The sequence below is a fragment of the Nanorana parkeri genome, unplaced genomic scaffold (genome assembly GCF_000935625.1).
Source record: "Nanorana parkeri isolate BGI_ZX_2015 unplaced genomic scaffold, ASM93562v1 scaffold301, whole genome shotgun sequence".
Classification (NCBI taxonomy): Eukaryota; Metazoa; Chordata; class Amphibia; order Anura; family Dicroglossidae; genus Nanorana; species Nanorana parkeri.
The window spans coordinates 1-12423 of NW_017306569.1; the positions used below are offsets into that span (position 1 = coordinate 1).

The 12423-nt window shown below is 42.7% G+C and overlaps 1 protein-coding gene across 1 annotated transcript in view; it reads left to right on the forward strand.

Moving 5' to 3' along the window:
• The first annotated feature begins 11761 nt into the window (after nucleotides 1-11761).
• POT1 (protection of telomeres 1) overlaps nucleotides 11762-12423 on the forward strand; it is a 56815-nt gene continuing 56153 nt past the window's right edge. The window contains exons 1-2 of the mRNA XM_018557740.1: nucleotides 11762-11775; nucleotides 11859-11973. Coding sequence (XP_018413242.1) covers nucleotides 11767-11775; nucleotides 11859-11973 — 124 coding nt within the window. The 5' untranslated portion in view covers nucleotides 11762-11766. The remainder of the gene's footprint in view (nucleotides 11776-11858; nucleotides 11974-12423) is intronic.

The window sequence follows — 12423 nt, forward strand, 5'->3', positions numbered from 1 at the left end:
AGATATATGTCGGATTCTTGATGTCCGAGTCCTTAACAATACTTTCCCTCAAGTACTCACCGATACCAACTACCGATACTTTTTTTAGTGTCATGTGACAGTTTTTCTAAAACAATACAAACTAATGATTTTAGGACAGTGGTGAAGCAGCAGAGCTCACTGGGACACTGGTAGTTCTGCCAATGACTCCAAGCTGTAGAGGGACTACAAATCCCAGCAATGCATTATACAGCAATGCAAAAAACCACTAGCTATAGAGCACTACAAATACCAGCAATACATTATACAGCAATTACAAATACTATCAGCTATAGAGGACTATAAATCCCAGCAATACATTATACAGCAATGCAGACCAATATAGAGCTATACACTGAGTGGCCAGATTATTATGACCACCTGACGTTTGTAGGCAAATTAGCTATATTTAGCTATAATTGTAAACAGGCGTTGCGAGGTCCCCAGCCAGAACAGGAGCTTACGACTTACTGGTATTTAAAAATTTAAAGCGCCATTATCAGCACAGATACCGGTACTGGTATCTGTATCGGTGCATCCTTACTGAAAGTAATATTGACCCAAAAGCATTACAGTTTGTCTTTAGTATGCATTTGATTTCCCTTGAGGACATTTTTTGTTCTAATACACATGCTCATTTCAGAATGCTTGCGTAACCATGTAACATTTACATAAGCACATTTTCTATTTAACAGTGGGTTTTTTTTATAGCAAACAAGCAGTCAAGTAAAGCAGAAGTGTCAGAGAATTAGAGTGTCAAACAAAGCACAGATCTAGGCTAGTTAAAACTGTTGTAACTGCTATAACACACCTGGGAGTTTTCAAAGATGAGAGATATTAGCGAGTCTATTTAAAACCTAATAACACAGACTGACGTTGGTACAGTAGAAGCCATTTTGTCTTTTTTGGTTGGATAGTTTTATGTTTCCATAACAGCTGTAGGTGTTTGCTCACAGCTGACAATGTTTCAATGAAAACATGGTTTCACATATGGTCTAACATTCAGGTGCTCTATACATTTTCTCTGGTTGTCTGCCAGGTAAGTATAATTTATAAATAGTTAAATACACTTATTTTATAGGCATAATTATCATGCTACATATGCTTAATGATGCTTTTTTTTTATAGTTAACATGCCAATATACACTGCCAATTTTAATCTAGTGGTGTATTTGTTGCTTATTTTATACTACACATAAACAGATACAACCATAAATAATAACTATAATAACCAATACCATAACCATAATAAACAAACAACATTGGTGTAATTTCTAAATTAGCAATGCACAGAACAAGGAAACCCTGTTTAAAGTGAATGTATAACATTTCTGAATATATTTTTATTAATTTCTTATCATCAGTACTAATATATGTTTATTGTAGATCAAGCAATTACCAGGTAGTGAAGCTAGGATTATAAGACAGAGTGAGCATTGACCATCAAAAACATTTCAGCAGTGGCAGCTCCCATATTTCTATTTAGACAGAATTTAATTTAGAATCGGCAAAAAGTAGAGTATAATTATTGAATTCATATTATTATTGTTTTTTATTTTACTGAGTGGCCTGATTATTATGACCACCTGATGTTTGTAGGCAAATTAGCTATAATTAGCTATAATTTCACGCTGAAGTTGCTAGAGGGCCAGACCATTATAAATAGGGAAGCAGGTTGTTTACCACGACAGTGATTTCTTTCTGAAGATATGGGTAAACAACGCAATTTAACAGCCTTTGAACGTGGGATGATTGTTGGCGCTAGGAGCCATGGAGCGAGTATCAGTAAAACAGCAGAATTCGTTAAATGTTCAAGAGCAGCTGTTGTTAAAGTGTTTAAAGACTGGACTGTCAGACGAAAATCTGGGTCTGAACGTGCGAATTGTGGCCGTCAGCGGCTAGTCAATGTTAGGGCAGAACGGAGAGTGGCATGACTGGTACAAGACATCAGAAGAGCAACAGTGCAGTGTCAGATTCCTGGCATCACCTTTCGACATTTCGTGGAGTCACAAGGCGGCCCAACAAAGTAATCTCGTGGAGTCACCTCGTGGCCCAACGAAGTACTGATGAGGTGGTCATAATAATCTGGCCACTCAGTGTATGTATGTATATATATATATATATAACCTGTTACACACAGGCTCGTCTTTTTCCACATAGGCTGCTTTACTCCACACAGGCAGGGCAGGTTTTCACACAAGGCCAACCGAGGCCTGGCCTTGGGGCAGCAGGGAGTAGAGGGGCAGCAGGGGTGTGGAATTCCTAACTCCCGACGCCGAAACATGCAGTTCAGGGCATCGAGCGGGTAGTTGTTTTCTACATTTAGCCCTGCTTTGGACAAGCAAAGCTAATTGTCCAGCGGGGAAGCCGCTGCTTGTTTTGTACAAGTAATCTCGGCGATGTCAGCCTTCATACAGCGGGGCGCATTGAGGAACCTGGCATTGGGGCAGCAAAGAGAGAAAATCCAGCCCTGCACACAGGTGATCCGCTCACCAGTCCGCCAGACACAGACTGGTTCCAAGTTTTTTGTTATTCAAATACCATAATGTATGTAACCTTTTATGCAGGTCATTTTCAAGAATAAATAACTGAAAAGTTTCAGCAACTGAATTTAGAAAGTGAGGTTAAGTTTAATTCAGAAAGAGGATTACAGAGCTAAGAGCACTTCAGGAGCTGTAATGCACATAATTGCAATGCCCAATTTTTTAGCTTTTATCCACTGATAAAAGCTAAATTATATGCTAGTATACGATGGTTAAAATTGCTTAACATAGTTAGATATGCGTTTTTGATGCTCCATCTTATAATCCTATGCCAGAAAAAGTAGTGAAATGGAAATTACTCCTACTACTAATTCTGTTCACATTGCAGCACACAGGAAGACAGGAAGTATTATGGGCTTCACTCCTGGCTGGTGATGCGGGTTAATCCAAGGCGCCGAGGTTAAGTGGCATCTTGGTCCTCACCAGAACACCCTGCTAGGAGTGATAAGATGGTTATCCTAGTAGCCCCTGGGCTACTTTGCTGCAAGATATCGCCTGGTTGAAGTCCTCGGAATTACCCCAAAAGGGGTAGTAGGAATGGCACTACAACTGGTCAGGGCTGTATAATGGCACTACAACTGGTCAGGCAGAGGTCCAGGCAGGTGGCAGGCAAGAGTATTGAGGAACTAACAGAGTCAGCGATGGGAACAGGAGACACGTGCAGAGTCTGGCGATCTGGCAAGGCAGAAATAACATGAACATGGTAGCTGGCAAGAAGTCACAGCATCGGCCACCATAAAGGAGAGCGTTTAGATACCCTCCTTGACCCATGTGCACACCCAGCACAAGTGATAAAAATGTGTCAGCGCGTGCATGCCTCGATGCACCACTTGCACACTTATCTGTGGAACCTGCCTCAGCTAAAACACCATGATATAGCTTGCATGGCATGTCCCACACATTTAGGATGGACTATGTCCCTTGATGTACAGGCATGGACCCTAGAGGTACTCTAACATTGTCTCCCCTTAAGGGCAGCCTCCAGATGCTTCATAGGGCCGGGCTTCTCAGGGCGAGCATGATGGAAGGCTTTTATTAGTGATGTTGCTTGGATGTTGCTTTAAGGATTTCACAAATATTCCTCTACGCAATACCATTTCCATTTGATAAGCCACTAAGGCTCCCTGATGATTTTCTGGAGTCTAAAATTGCCTCCACCTGAAATTCCCCAGTGCCATCCACTAAGATGGATGGAGGCATTGAAGATGACGTGCCATATAAGGGCCTGGAGATACTGACTATTGTGTCCAGTACTTCGATGGGGCTTAGCCGATCTTTCTCAAGGCCTTAAGAAAGTCCCATCAAAATGTTGGACACAATACATTTTTGCTGATTGCTTTAAATTCTCTTGTAAATTAGAAATGTTTGGTGTCTAACTGTTTGGTACTTTCTTATACATTTGTGTAGCCCTTTTTTTTGGAAGATAATGCCATGAAATATGAATTAGGTTTGAGAGCTTGAGATCTATCAAAGTTCAGTTTTAGATAAAAAAATCTGACACGTGGATATGTATTGCTTACTATACTGTCTGTGACTTGACCATGTAAAACAAGGCCTCATTATGAGTTTCTTGAAAATCCTGCAAAGTAAGTGATTATTCATTCCTCCTAATGTTGCCTGCTTTCTGTCAAATGTTTCTTAAACTGGATTGTGATTTGTCAAATGTGTCACCTTCACTGGCTGCCTACTTTAGATGTGAGATTTAAATATGACCGTTTATGTTACCAATTCGCAAAGTCTGGAGAAAATGAGGGTTGCACATTGTGTAGTACTACTACAAAACACTGAGGAAAAAAACGTTTTTTTGATTATTTATTTTTGGTCTCTGGGTCTATTTTTTTTATTTTCCTTTGAAATATATAGAAAATAAAATAAAGGAATCTGGCCGGTTTCTGTACAATGTTCCTGTAGTAAAGGGTAGGTCCCAAATTCACACAGTGCATTTACAAGTGCACTAAATTTTTAAGGGACCTAATCTCTCTCTATATGTACTGTGTTAACAAGACACTGTGTTAAAAGCCAGTGCTGGCAAATCTGGCCCAACAGCAGCCATATGCTAACAACAAACAAAAGTGCATTCGTACCATCCAGGCTATTGCCAACCTTGTTACAAATCTAGATGCTATTCCATAAACTTAGAGACAGTCTTCTTAAATAAACAAATTGAGGCAGGTATGCATTCACAGATCCTTTGAATTTCTTTACCAGTTCAATAAAGGCACCAGCCTGCAAACAAACACAGAACAGCCCACACAGAAGCCAGGGGATGACAGCTTTGAAACCGGAAGTGGCAAAATCCTCATCATTTCTGGCTTCTCTTAATGGAGGGGACATCAGTGAAAGGATGTTCATTGGTCTTCTTCCCCTGCAGCTGCTGGCACCCACCATTGTCATCCCAAACCGACAGAAGGAGCAGCAAATGTTGGGCAGATCACTTCCAGTACATAACCGACAGTCGGTCATAGCTGTATTACTTGGATCTGTGATGAAAGAACCTTTATAAATGAACCCCCAAGTGGCTGCCTGTTTCTCCTCTAAGCGTTCTTGGGTATATTTCATGCATGGCATGAATTGCTTCTCAAAATTCCTATATGAAAACGCAATTCCTTCCTATATGAAAACTATACTCACTGTGGGAACACATTTCGCTTTAAGAAGGTAACAGCAAAGTGATATACAATATAAATAATAATATAGCTTTAGTTTGCAGAAGAAAGAGTACTCAGTTTAGGGTGTTTAAAGCTATTAAAGTAATTTAAAGCTTCTGTGCTGTCAAATACCTTAAATTACAGGGATTAAAGCAAGACTTTCAAGCATTTTTTATAAAGTAGAGAGATCTAAAAAGCATTATCATCTGATAATACCTTATTCTACACTACAGTACAGATGTACTTTAACCTTTTCAGTTCATTATGTTTTAGTTAGAGATGGTTTAACTAAGACTTATCTGACCTCTTGAACATTAAAATAATAAACAAAAATTGTTTGTGAACACAGTTTAAGCCAAAATCTATCAATTCAATGACAAAAAAAGAAAGAAAAACAGTAACACGTCTCATTGTTAAATGAAAATATAAGGCTAACATTTCATACATTTTATTGCCCTAAAAGAAAGAAGGAAAAGGAGGGGTTGCATGCATGTCACTATTCACATTCTAGTTCATCCACACTAGAATATGGTGGCTTGGATGCAGTCATCAGTCAAATGATAGCTTGGTCATTTTTTATTGAAGATGGTTATAATGTAGTGGCTTTGAGAACCTCAGCAATCAAATGCTTGCTTATCCATGGACACCCACAGTGCTGAGGATTACATACTCCTCAGCTATATTTTAGATTACATTTATGGGGACCAACTACACCGTAAGTTACAGATACCAAGAGGATGTTTTATACATGTCCCCGCCCAATGCTGTGTGCATGCCACTATCTCCACTAGATGGAGCCAAGGAGCATAGGAAATGTCTATGCTCCTCAGCACCATCTAGTGGCCATGTGAATTGCATTCGCCCAGCTTTACCATCGGCAGAGGATTTATAAATCAGCCTCCTAATGTACTAGGAGCAATATCTTCCAATCCACAACAGCCTAACTCAATTTGAAAAGGTGACAGGTCTCAGATAAAAGCTTTTGCAAGGGTTACTACTGTGGTAGGATCTTCCCAATAATAATGTTATTTCAGTTATATAAGCTACAATGAAATGGCTTCAAATATGTCCAATCTCACAGAAATATTTAAGCTACCATTGCTGACCCCTGCTTCTATAAATGGCCGTGGCATGGTTGTCATATAGACCTTCTGAGTTCTGCAGTTTCTGAGCCACAGGGTTGGAACATTTAGGCCTTCTTCACACAGGGACTTATGCCGCATTCTGGGATTCCTGCATCAAGAACATACAGATTCCTACGGCAGGAATCTCAGTTGTCCCCTTTTACATGTGGGCACTGTACCCATTGAAATCAATGACAGGGCGACAGCGGCCACATCTGTCAGCAGCAGTCCATATGTAATCATACAATGTACAATTACACACGGTTTGGGATAGAAGGTTGTCCCTGGAGGCAGGAAATATGTGTCCAGTCACAATCATCTATCCTAAACCACATGAAATAATGCTTTGTAGAAGTACATGCGGACTGCCGCTGAGAGATGCAGCCTCTGTTACCCTGTCATTATCTTCAATGTGTACAGTGGCCGTATCTGAATGGGGACACCTGGGATTCCTGCCAGAAGAATCCATATGTTCTTGCTGCAGGAATCCCAGAATGTCCCGTGTGAATATAGCCTGTAGATCAGGAATTCTAACTTTAATTTCTACATGTTTGTACTGGGTCATTGACTCAAAGTACTAGAAAGGGCACCGAAAAATTAATGGGCGTGAATGGGGCTAATACACACCGGATACATTGCGTTACATTGCACTAAAAAAAAGGAGTACATGTTCTACTTTTTTTTTCAGTGCAACGTAATGTAACACAACGGAAGCAGTGTGAAATAGCCCCATTCACATCCATTCAATTTGTGGTGCCCTTCTGTTAGCATCCGTTGAAAAAAAGGATTGCAATGCAACTGATTCGGTGTGAATGGGCCCTAATGGTTGTCTACGAACAGGTTTTGTTTAGAGTCTATGTATTGACACTGCTTGTCTTCCAAACCAATACATTCTGGTTCACTCTAAGTCTCCATTCACACTTGCATGTCTACATTGTCATGCATTTTTAGTGTGTTTTGTTGCACATTTTGTTATGCATTTTGATGCAATTTTCATGTGCTATGCATTTTTCTTTTGGCCAATGAAGGTGAAATAAAGTAAAGTTTGTTAGGGGGTGGGGGATTGTTGTGCGCTCTGTTAAAAATTCATGATACGTGCATTTTTTATTATATTGAAGTATATGGGGCTAAAAACGCATCATGATGCATCAAGTCGCATGGAAATTCATTGTATAAGTGTGAATGGGCCCCATAGAAAATAATAGAATTCTTTTTGATGTGCATTGGTTAAACGACAGCTGGAGCACCTAAAATTGTACAGGTGTGAATTGGGACTTAACTGGTTATTAAAGCCTTCCTTTTTTTTTGCATATATCTATTGCTAGCATGCTGTAGATATATAAAAACAATAAAAAAAAAATTCCAAAGGGTTAAAATTTACCTGTGCCTCCGCTGCACGCTCCCGTCCGAACATCTGAAAATTCTTGGGAGGCTGCAAGGGATCATGGGGCAGACTCATGCGCAATTCAGATCTTCGGCCGGGAGACGAGGAGAGACACAAGGTATGTAAATGCAGCAGCGTGCACCCGCACAGACTTCATGGGACAGGAAGGGCCAGTTATAAGAGAGGAGTCAGCGCTGGATCGGAGACCGGCACAAGCGCTGGAGGACATCCTGAAAACTACTGGAAAGAAGATGATCGGAGAGGCTTCATTTAAGGTAAGTCCTTACATTAACATTGTGGAGGGGGTGGGATTTAGCCTTTAATGTCACTTTAATTATTATTATTATACAGGGTTTATATAGCGCCAACAGTTTGTGCAGCGCTTTACAATATAAGGAAGACATTATAATCACAATAGACTTCAGGACAAGATGGTAAGGAGAGCTCTGCCTCTGAGGGCTTACAATCTAAAATGGAGGGACAAGTGATACATGAGGAGGTAGCTGTGTGGAGATGAATTGTTTGAGAATGTGATGGTTGAGTGGTTAGCTTGAGGTGGGATACCTGAAAAGATGAGTCTTAAGGGATTGCCTAAAGGAAGTCATTGTGGGAGATAGTCAGACAGGTTGGGGTACAGAGTTCCATAGGATGGGAGAGATTCTAGAGAAGTCCTGGAGGCATGCAGGGGAGAAGTTGACGAGGGAGCTGGAAAGCAGAACGTCTTTGGAAGAGCGTAGGCGACGGTTAGGGTGATACTTTGAGACAAGGTTTGAGATATAGCCGGGCTCAATGCATGCTGGGAGAAAGCAAAGAATCATGGGAATTTACCATACTGTAATAACAAGAAGTCCAAAATGGACATGTAAAACTGAACTGACAACGGATGTGCAAACTGATTCAGTTTTCATGAGTTTGTTTGTATCCATGAACCTTGACTGAACTGATGACGCTCGTGTGGAAGGGGCCATAAGCGGCCTTGGTTTATGTTTTTCTGTATAGACAGATTTGCTGAAATGTATGTAAAACCTAACAATAAACTTCTATTGCTTGCTCCCTTTTGATCTATTTAATATACAGATGGAAGCATTTTGTTTTATTTCTGTGATAAGTGCATAAAAACCTGTTGATCGTGTCAGAAATTCCGAGCTGCCCTATTTCCTCTGCACACTTTACCGACACAAATTCAGGTAGTTCCTAATAACACCACTTTAGGAACTTGATGCTATAGATGCGAGAGTTTCAAAAAGAATTACTGCCAGCTTAGAGATTAAAAAACTGGCAGTAATTAAGTCTAAATCTGAGCTGGCGTACAGAATCTGATAGCTTCCCACTAAGGGTTCATTGGCTGCTAAAAAAAACACCGACCCCTAATATTCTAGCAACCAATGAAACCCCATTCAACTGCAAGCCTGGAGATTCCCCAGCTGACATCGGAATGTAAACAAAGGCGCGGTGATGCTGGCTATCATTATTACCCAAATATGGTCATTGCAATATTTAGGTAATGAAGTCAGCTGGCATCCCCACCCCTTTGTTTGCATTCAGCTGCTGGACGGGGAATCTCTGAATGGGACAGGGATGTTTTATTGGCTGCTAGGAGGCTGTCGGCTTCATAAACAACAGCCACCTAGCAAACACTGAAGCTAACAGTGTGTAGAGCCTGATGGAGAAGCTGAGGGACTAGTTCCCCATCAGGTCTACTCCCCTGGTGATAAACAGCAGTGGGTGGATTCCATAGCCAATAAACAGCCTGACATTTGCTAAAGTATGTGCCTACTGACTCGTGTCAACCACTAGCAGAGCAGACCTGATGGGGAACTAGTCCCTTGGTATCCCCGTCATGCTTTGCCCACTGTCAGTGTCAATGGTAGTTAAGGACACTGTTGGCTGTGTAGTGCAGGCAGTGGGCAGATTATAGGCTTTATAGGCTTTCATGACAACAGTAATAAGTGCAGCAAGAATCTGAGCAAGGTGTAATGGACCTCAACAAAAGATATGCCAGATGCGATTGGTAGGGCGTAATTTGTGCTGGTGGCACTGGCTATATGTGGCTGTGTGAACCCTTGATGTCAAGCAGGTGAGATCCCATTGGGTTGGGAACAGGTAAATGGCTGTGATAGGGGAAGAGGGGGTAAAACATTAAGCGGAATCTCACTAAAAGTGAAACGCAGTTTACAAAAAAAAAAAATGTAATGCTTTCATTGCAATACCCGCAGGTCTGCTCCATCCTGCTTTCATTGCCAGCCTCCGGGGAGAATGATGCTTGATGTCATCCAACGCTTTTCCTGTTATCTAAAGTTGTCACTAAAACACTCTTTGTAGTGTGTTTATCACACAGCCTGGCCTCATAGTACTCCTGAGGCCCGTTCGGTTCCTTAGCCAAGCGCTGAGTAGCTGTTCTGCAGTGCTTCTGTTCGCTGCAGCAGCATCACTGAACGCTTCGGCTGCAGCAGTTCTAAGCAAAATGGGGGAGGATTTAGTATTAAACTCGACCATTAATGCAATTTCTACTGTCAGACAGTTTATCGTTCACACTCCACCAAAACAATAAATTGTACGCTTCCACGCTGAATTGTACTTTGCTCTATTGGGGCTCAGATACCCTTCTCCATCGCTGCCAGGTGTGCCCACAGTTACAATCAGGGCTGTCTTTAACGCAGGGCAAAAGGGGCAGTTGCCCAGGGTCCACTCATTGTTGTGGGGCCCAAAGCAGCTGCCCCTTGAGCAGGTCCTGCGCTGCAAAACTCCTGCCACTGGCCCTACAAATTATTATTTCTTCTTAATTTTTTTTCACTTAACTTTATTGCTATCACACAGGAGCTAGCTAACAAGCCCCTGTGTGATAGCATCTACTATGCCCGTCACACTCAGCACTCTCATTTACTTTCGCCGTGAGTGGTAAAGGCTGTGATACACTGCATGTAAAGCAACATAGAGCGCTGGTGAGCGGACCTTCGCGTGCAGTGTGTCATGTCATTTTCTCTCCGGCAAGTCAGCTTGCTCACATAGCTAAGCATGCTGAGATTAAAAATGTCATGTTCAGCCAAACGGCTCGCGCATATAAACCCGTGTGTCACAATGCGAAGCCCATTCGGCTTTTACGTGCGAGCCGATTGGCTAAAGTCCGTCATCCGGCTGCATGCAAATCTCCGTGCCTGACAGCTTTGCTCCACACGGCTTCGCTTGCATTGCTAAGCGCTGACTTGCAGCACAGCGTTCAGCGGCGGTTTGCTAACTCGGCACTCGCAGCGGTTGAGTAAGGCTGGGTTCACACCTGGGCGTATTGAATATGCGCGTTTGTCGCGCGTTTTTACCGCGATTCACGGTAAAAAAAACGTGCGGCAAACGCCCGTTTCCGAGGGCTACTTGGCTATATCCCAATGGAAACGTGAGACCAAAACGCCCCAAAGAAGTACATGTACTTCTTTGGGCGTAGGTCGTTTTGTAGCGCGTTCGGACGGGCGGAAATATGGCAAGGTGTGAACCAGACCCATTGAATACAATGGGATTTAGATGTTTGAGCGTTTTATAGAGCGTTCGTCGAGCGTTGAATGCACTACAAAACGTTCAGGTGTGAACCAGGCCTAACTGAACACACCTCTGGACTGAATTGCTCTTTACTTGTCATTATGTAAGTGCCCCCTTAACCCAGGAGAAGGGACCAACTACCGCTGCCACTGAGAATAGCACCCAACACACCTCCTGATGGCTGTGCACTGCAGTGCAACGCATAGTACTGTAGTGACGTGCGTTTCAGTGAAAAAAGTAATGCATGCTGTGTGATAACGTGCGATACACTCAGGGTAACGTGTGTGAACCACATCCAGCACACAGCACTGTGACAGCGCCCCTCCTGTACATACAGCAGAGGGACACAGACGAGCCCTCCCGTCACAAGCAACTCACTCATTCAGCAGCTCACTTCCCCAAACACTGCCTGGCCCCGCCCCCTGCTGACGTCACCTCCGTAGCCGAGTGTATCGGGGAGATGAGGAAGCGCGGTGTGCCGTGTACAGACTTGTCTTGCTGTATCGTGCCGTGCAGAGTCAATGATGAGTGTAGGTAGCGGGAACGTGCTGGCTGTATACTACAAATGTAGAAGCGGATTTACATAATGTGTGTGTGCATTTGTGTTTTTTAGACTTCTGTACAAAAGTACGTGTATACTCCGCTGGACCAGCTGAAAGCAGGGACGCTGGTTAACCTGTATGGAGTTGTGTCGTATTTTAAACATCCATATCGCAGTAAAGGGACAGGTATGTATTGGAGGACGCTGCAGTGTCACGTGTCATCAAGACTTATCCTGTTTTAGGATGTCCTTAGGGGTCCATTCACACTGCGGCAATGAATGCGCTCATGGCACGCTATCGTGCAATGCACCGCACATTAGGTTCACTGTAGTGTTGTTCATTCTGAATGGCATCCCCATGCTTCTCCTGGTGGTTGTGCTGGTCTGCAATGTGCAGTACCAAGCGTTGTGTTGCCATGTATTGTGGCACCCCGTGTTGTGTTGGGGTGCCGTTCAGTATGAATGGCAGGAAGTCTAAGCCCAGGGATTTATGTCCATAAGCAAACATGCCTGTACACAAGTAATGGCATATACCCCCATATGGCCATTGGCTTCTTTTGGAGGCTGTATGCAGGGGCGTATTTGCCACGAGGCCAACTAGGCGTTTGACTAGAGCGGCACCCCCCGGGGTTCCCGC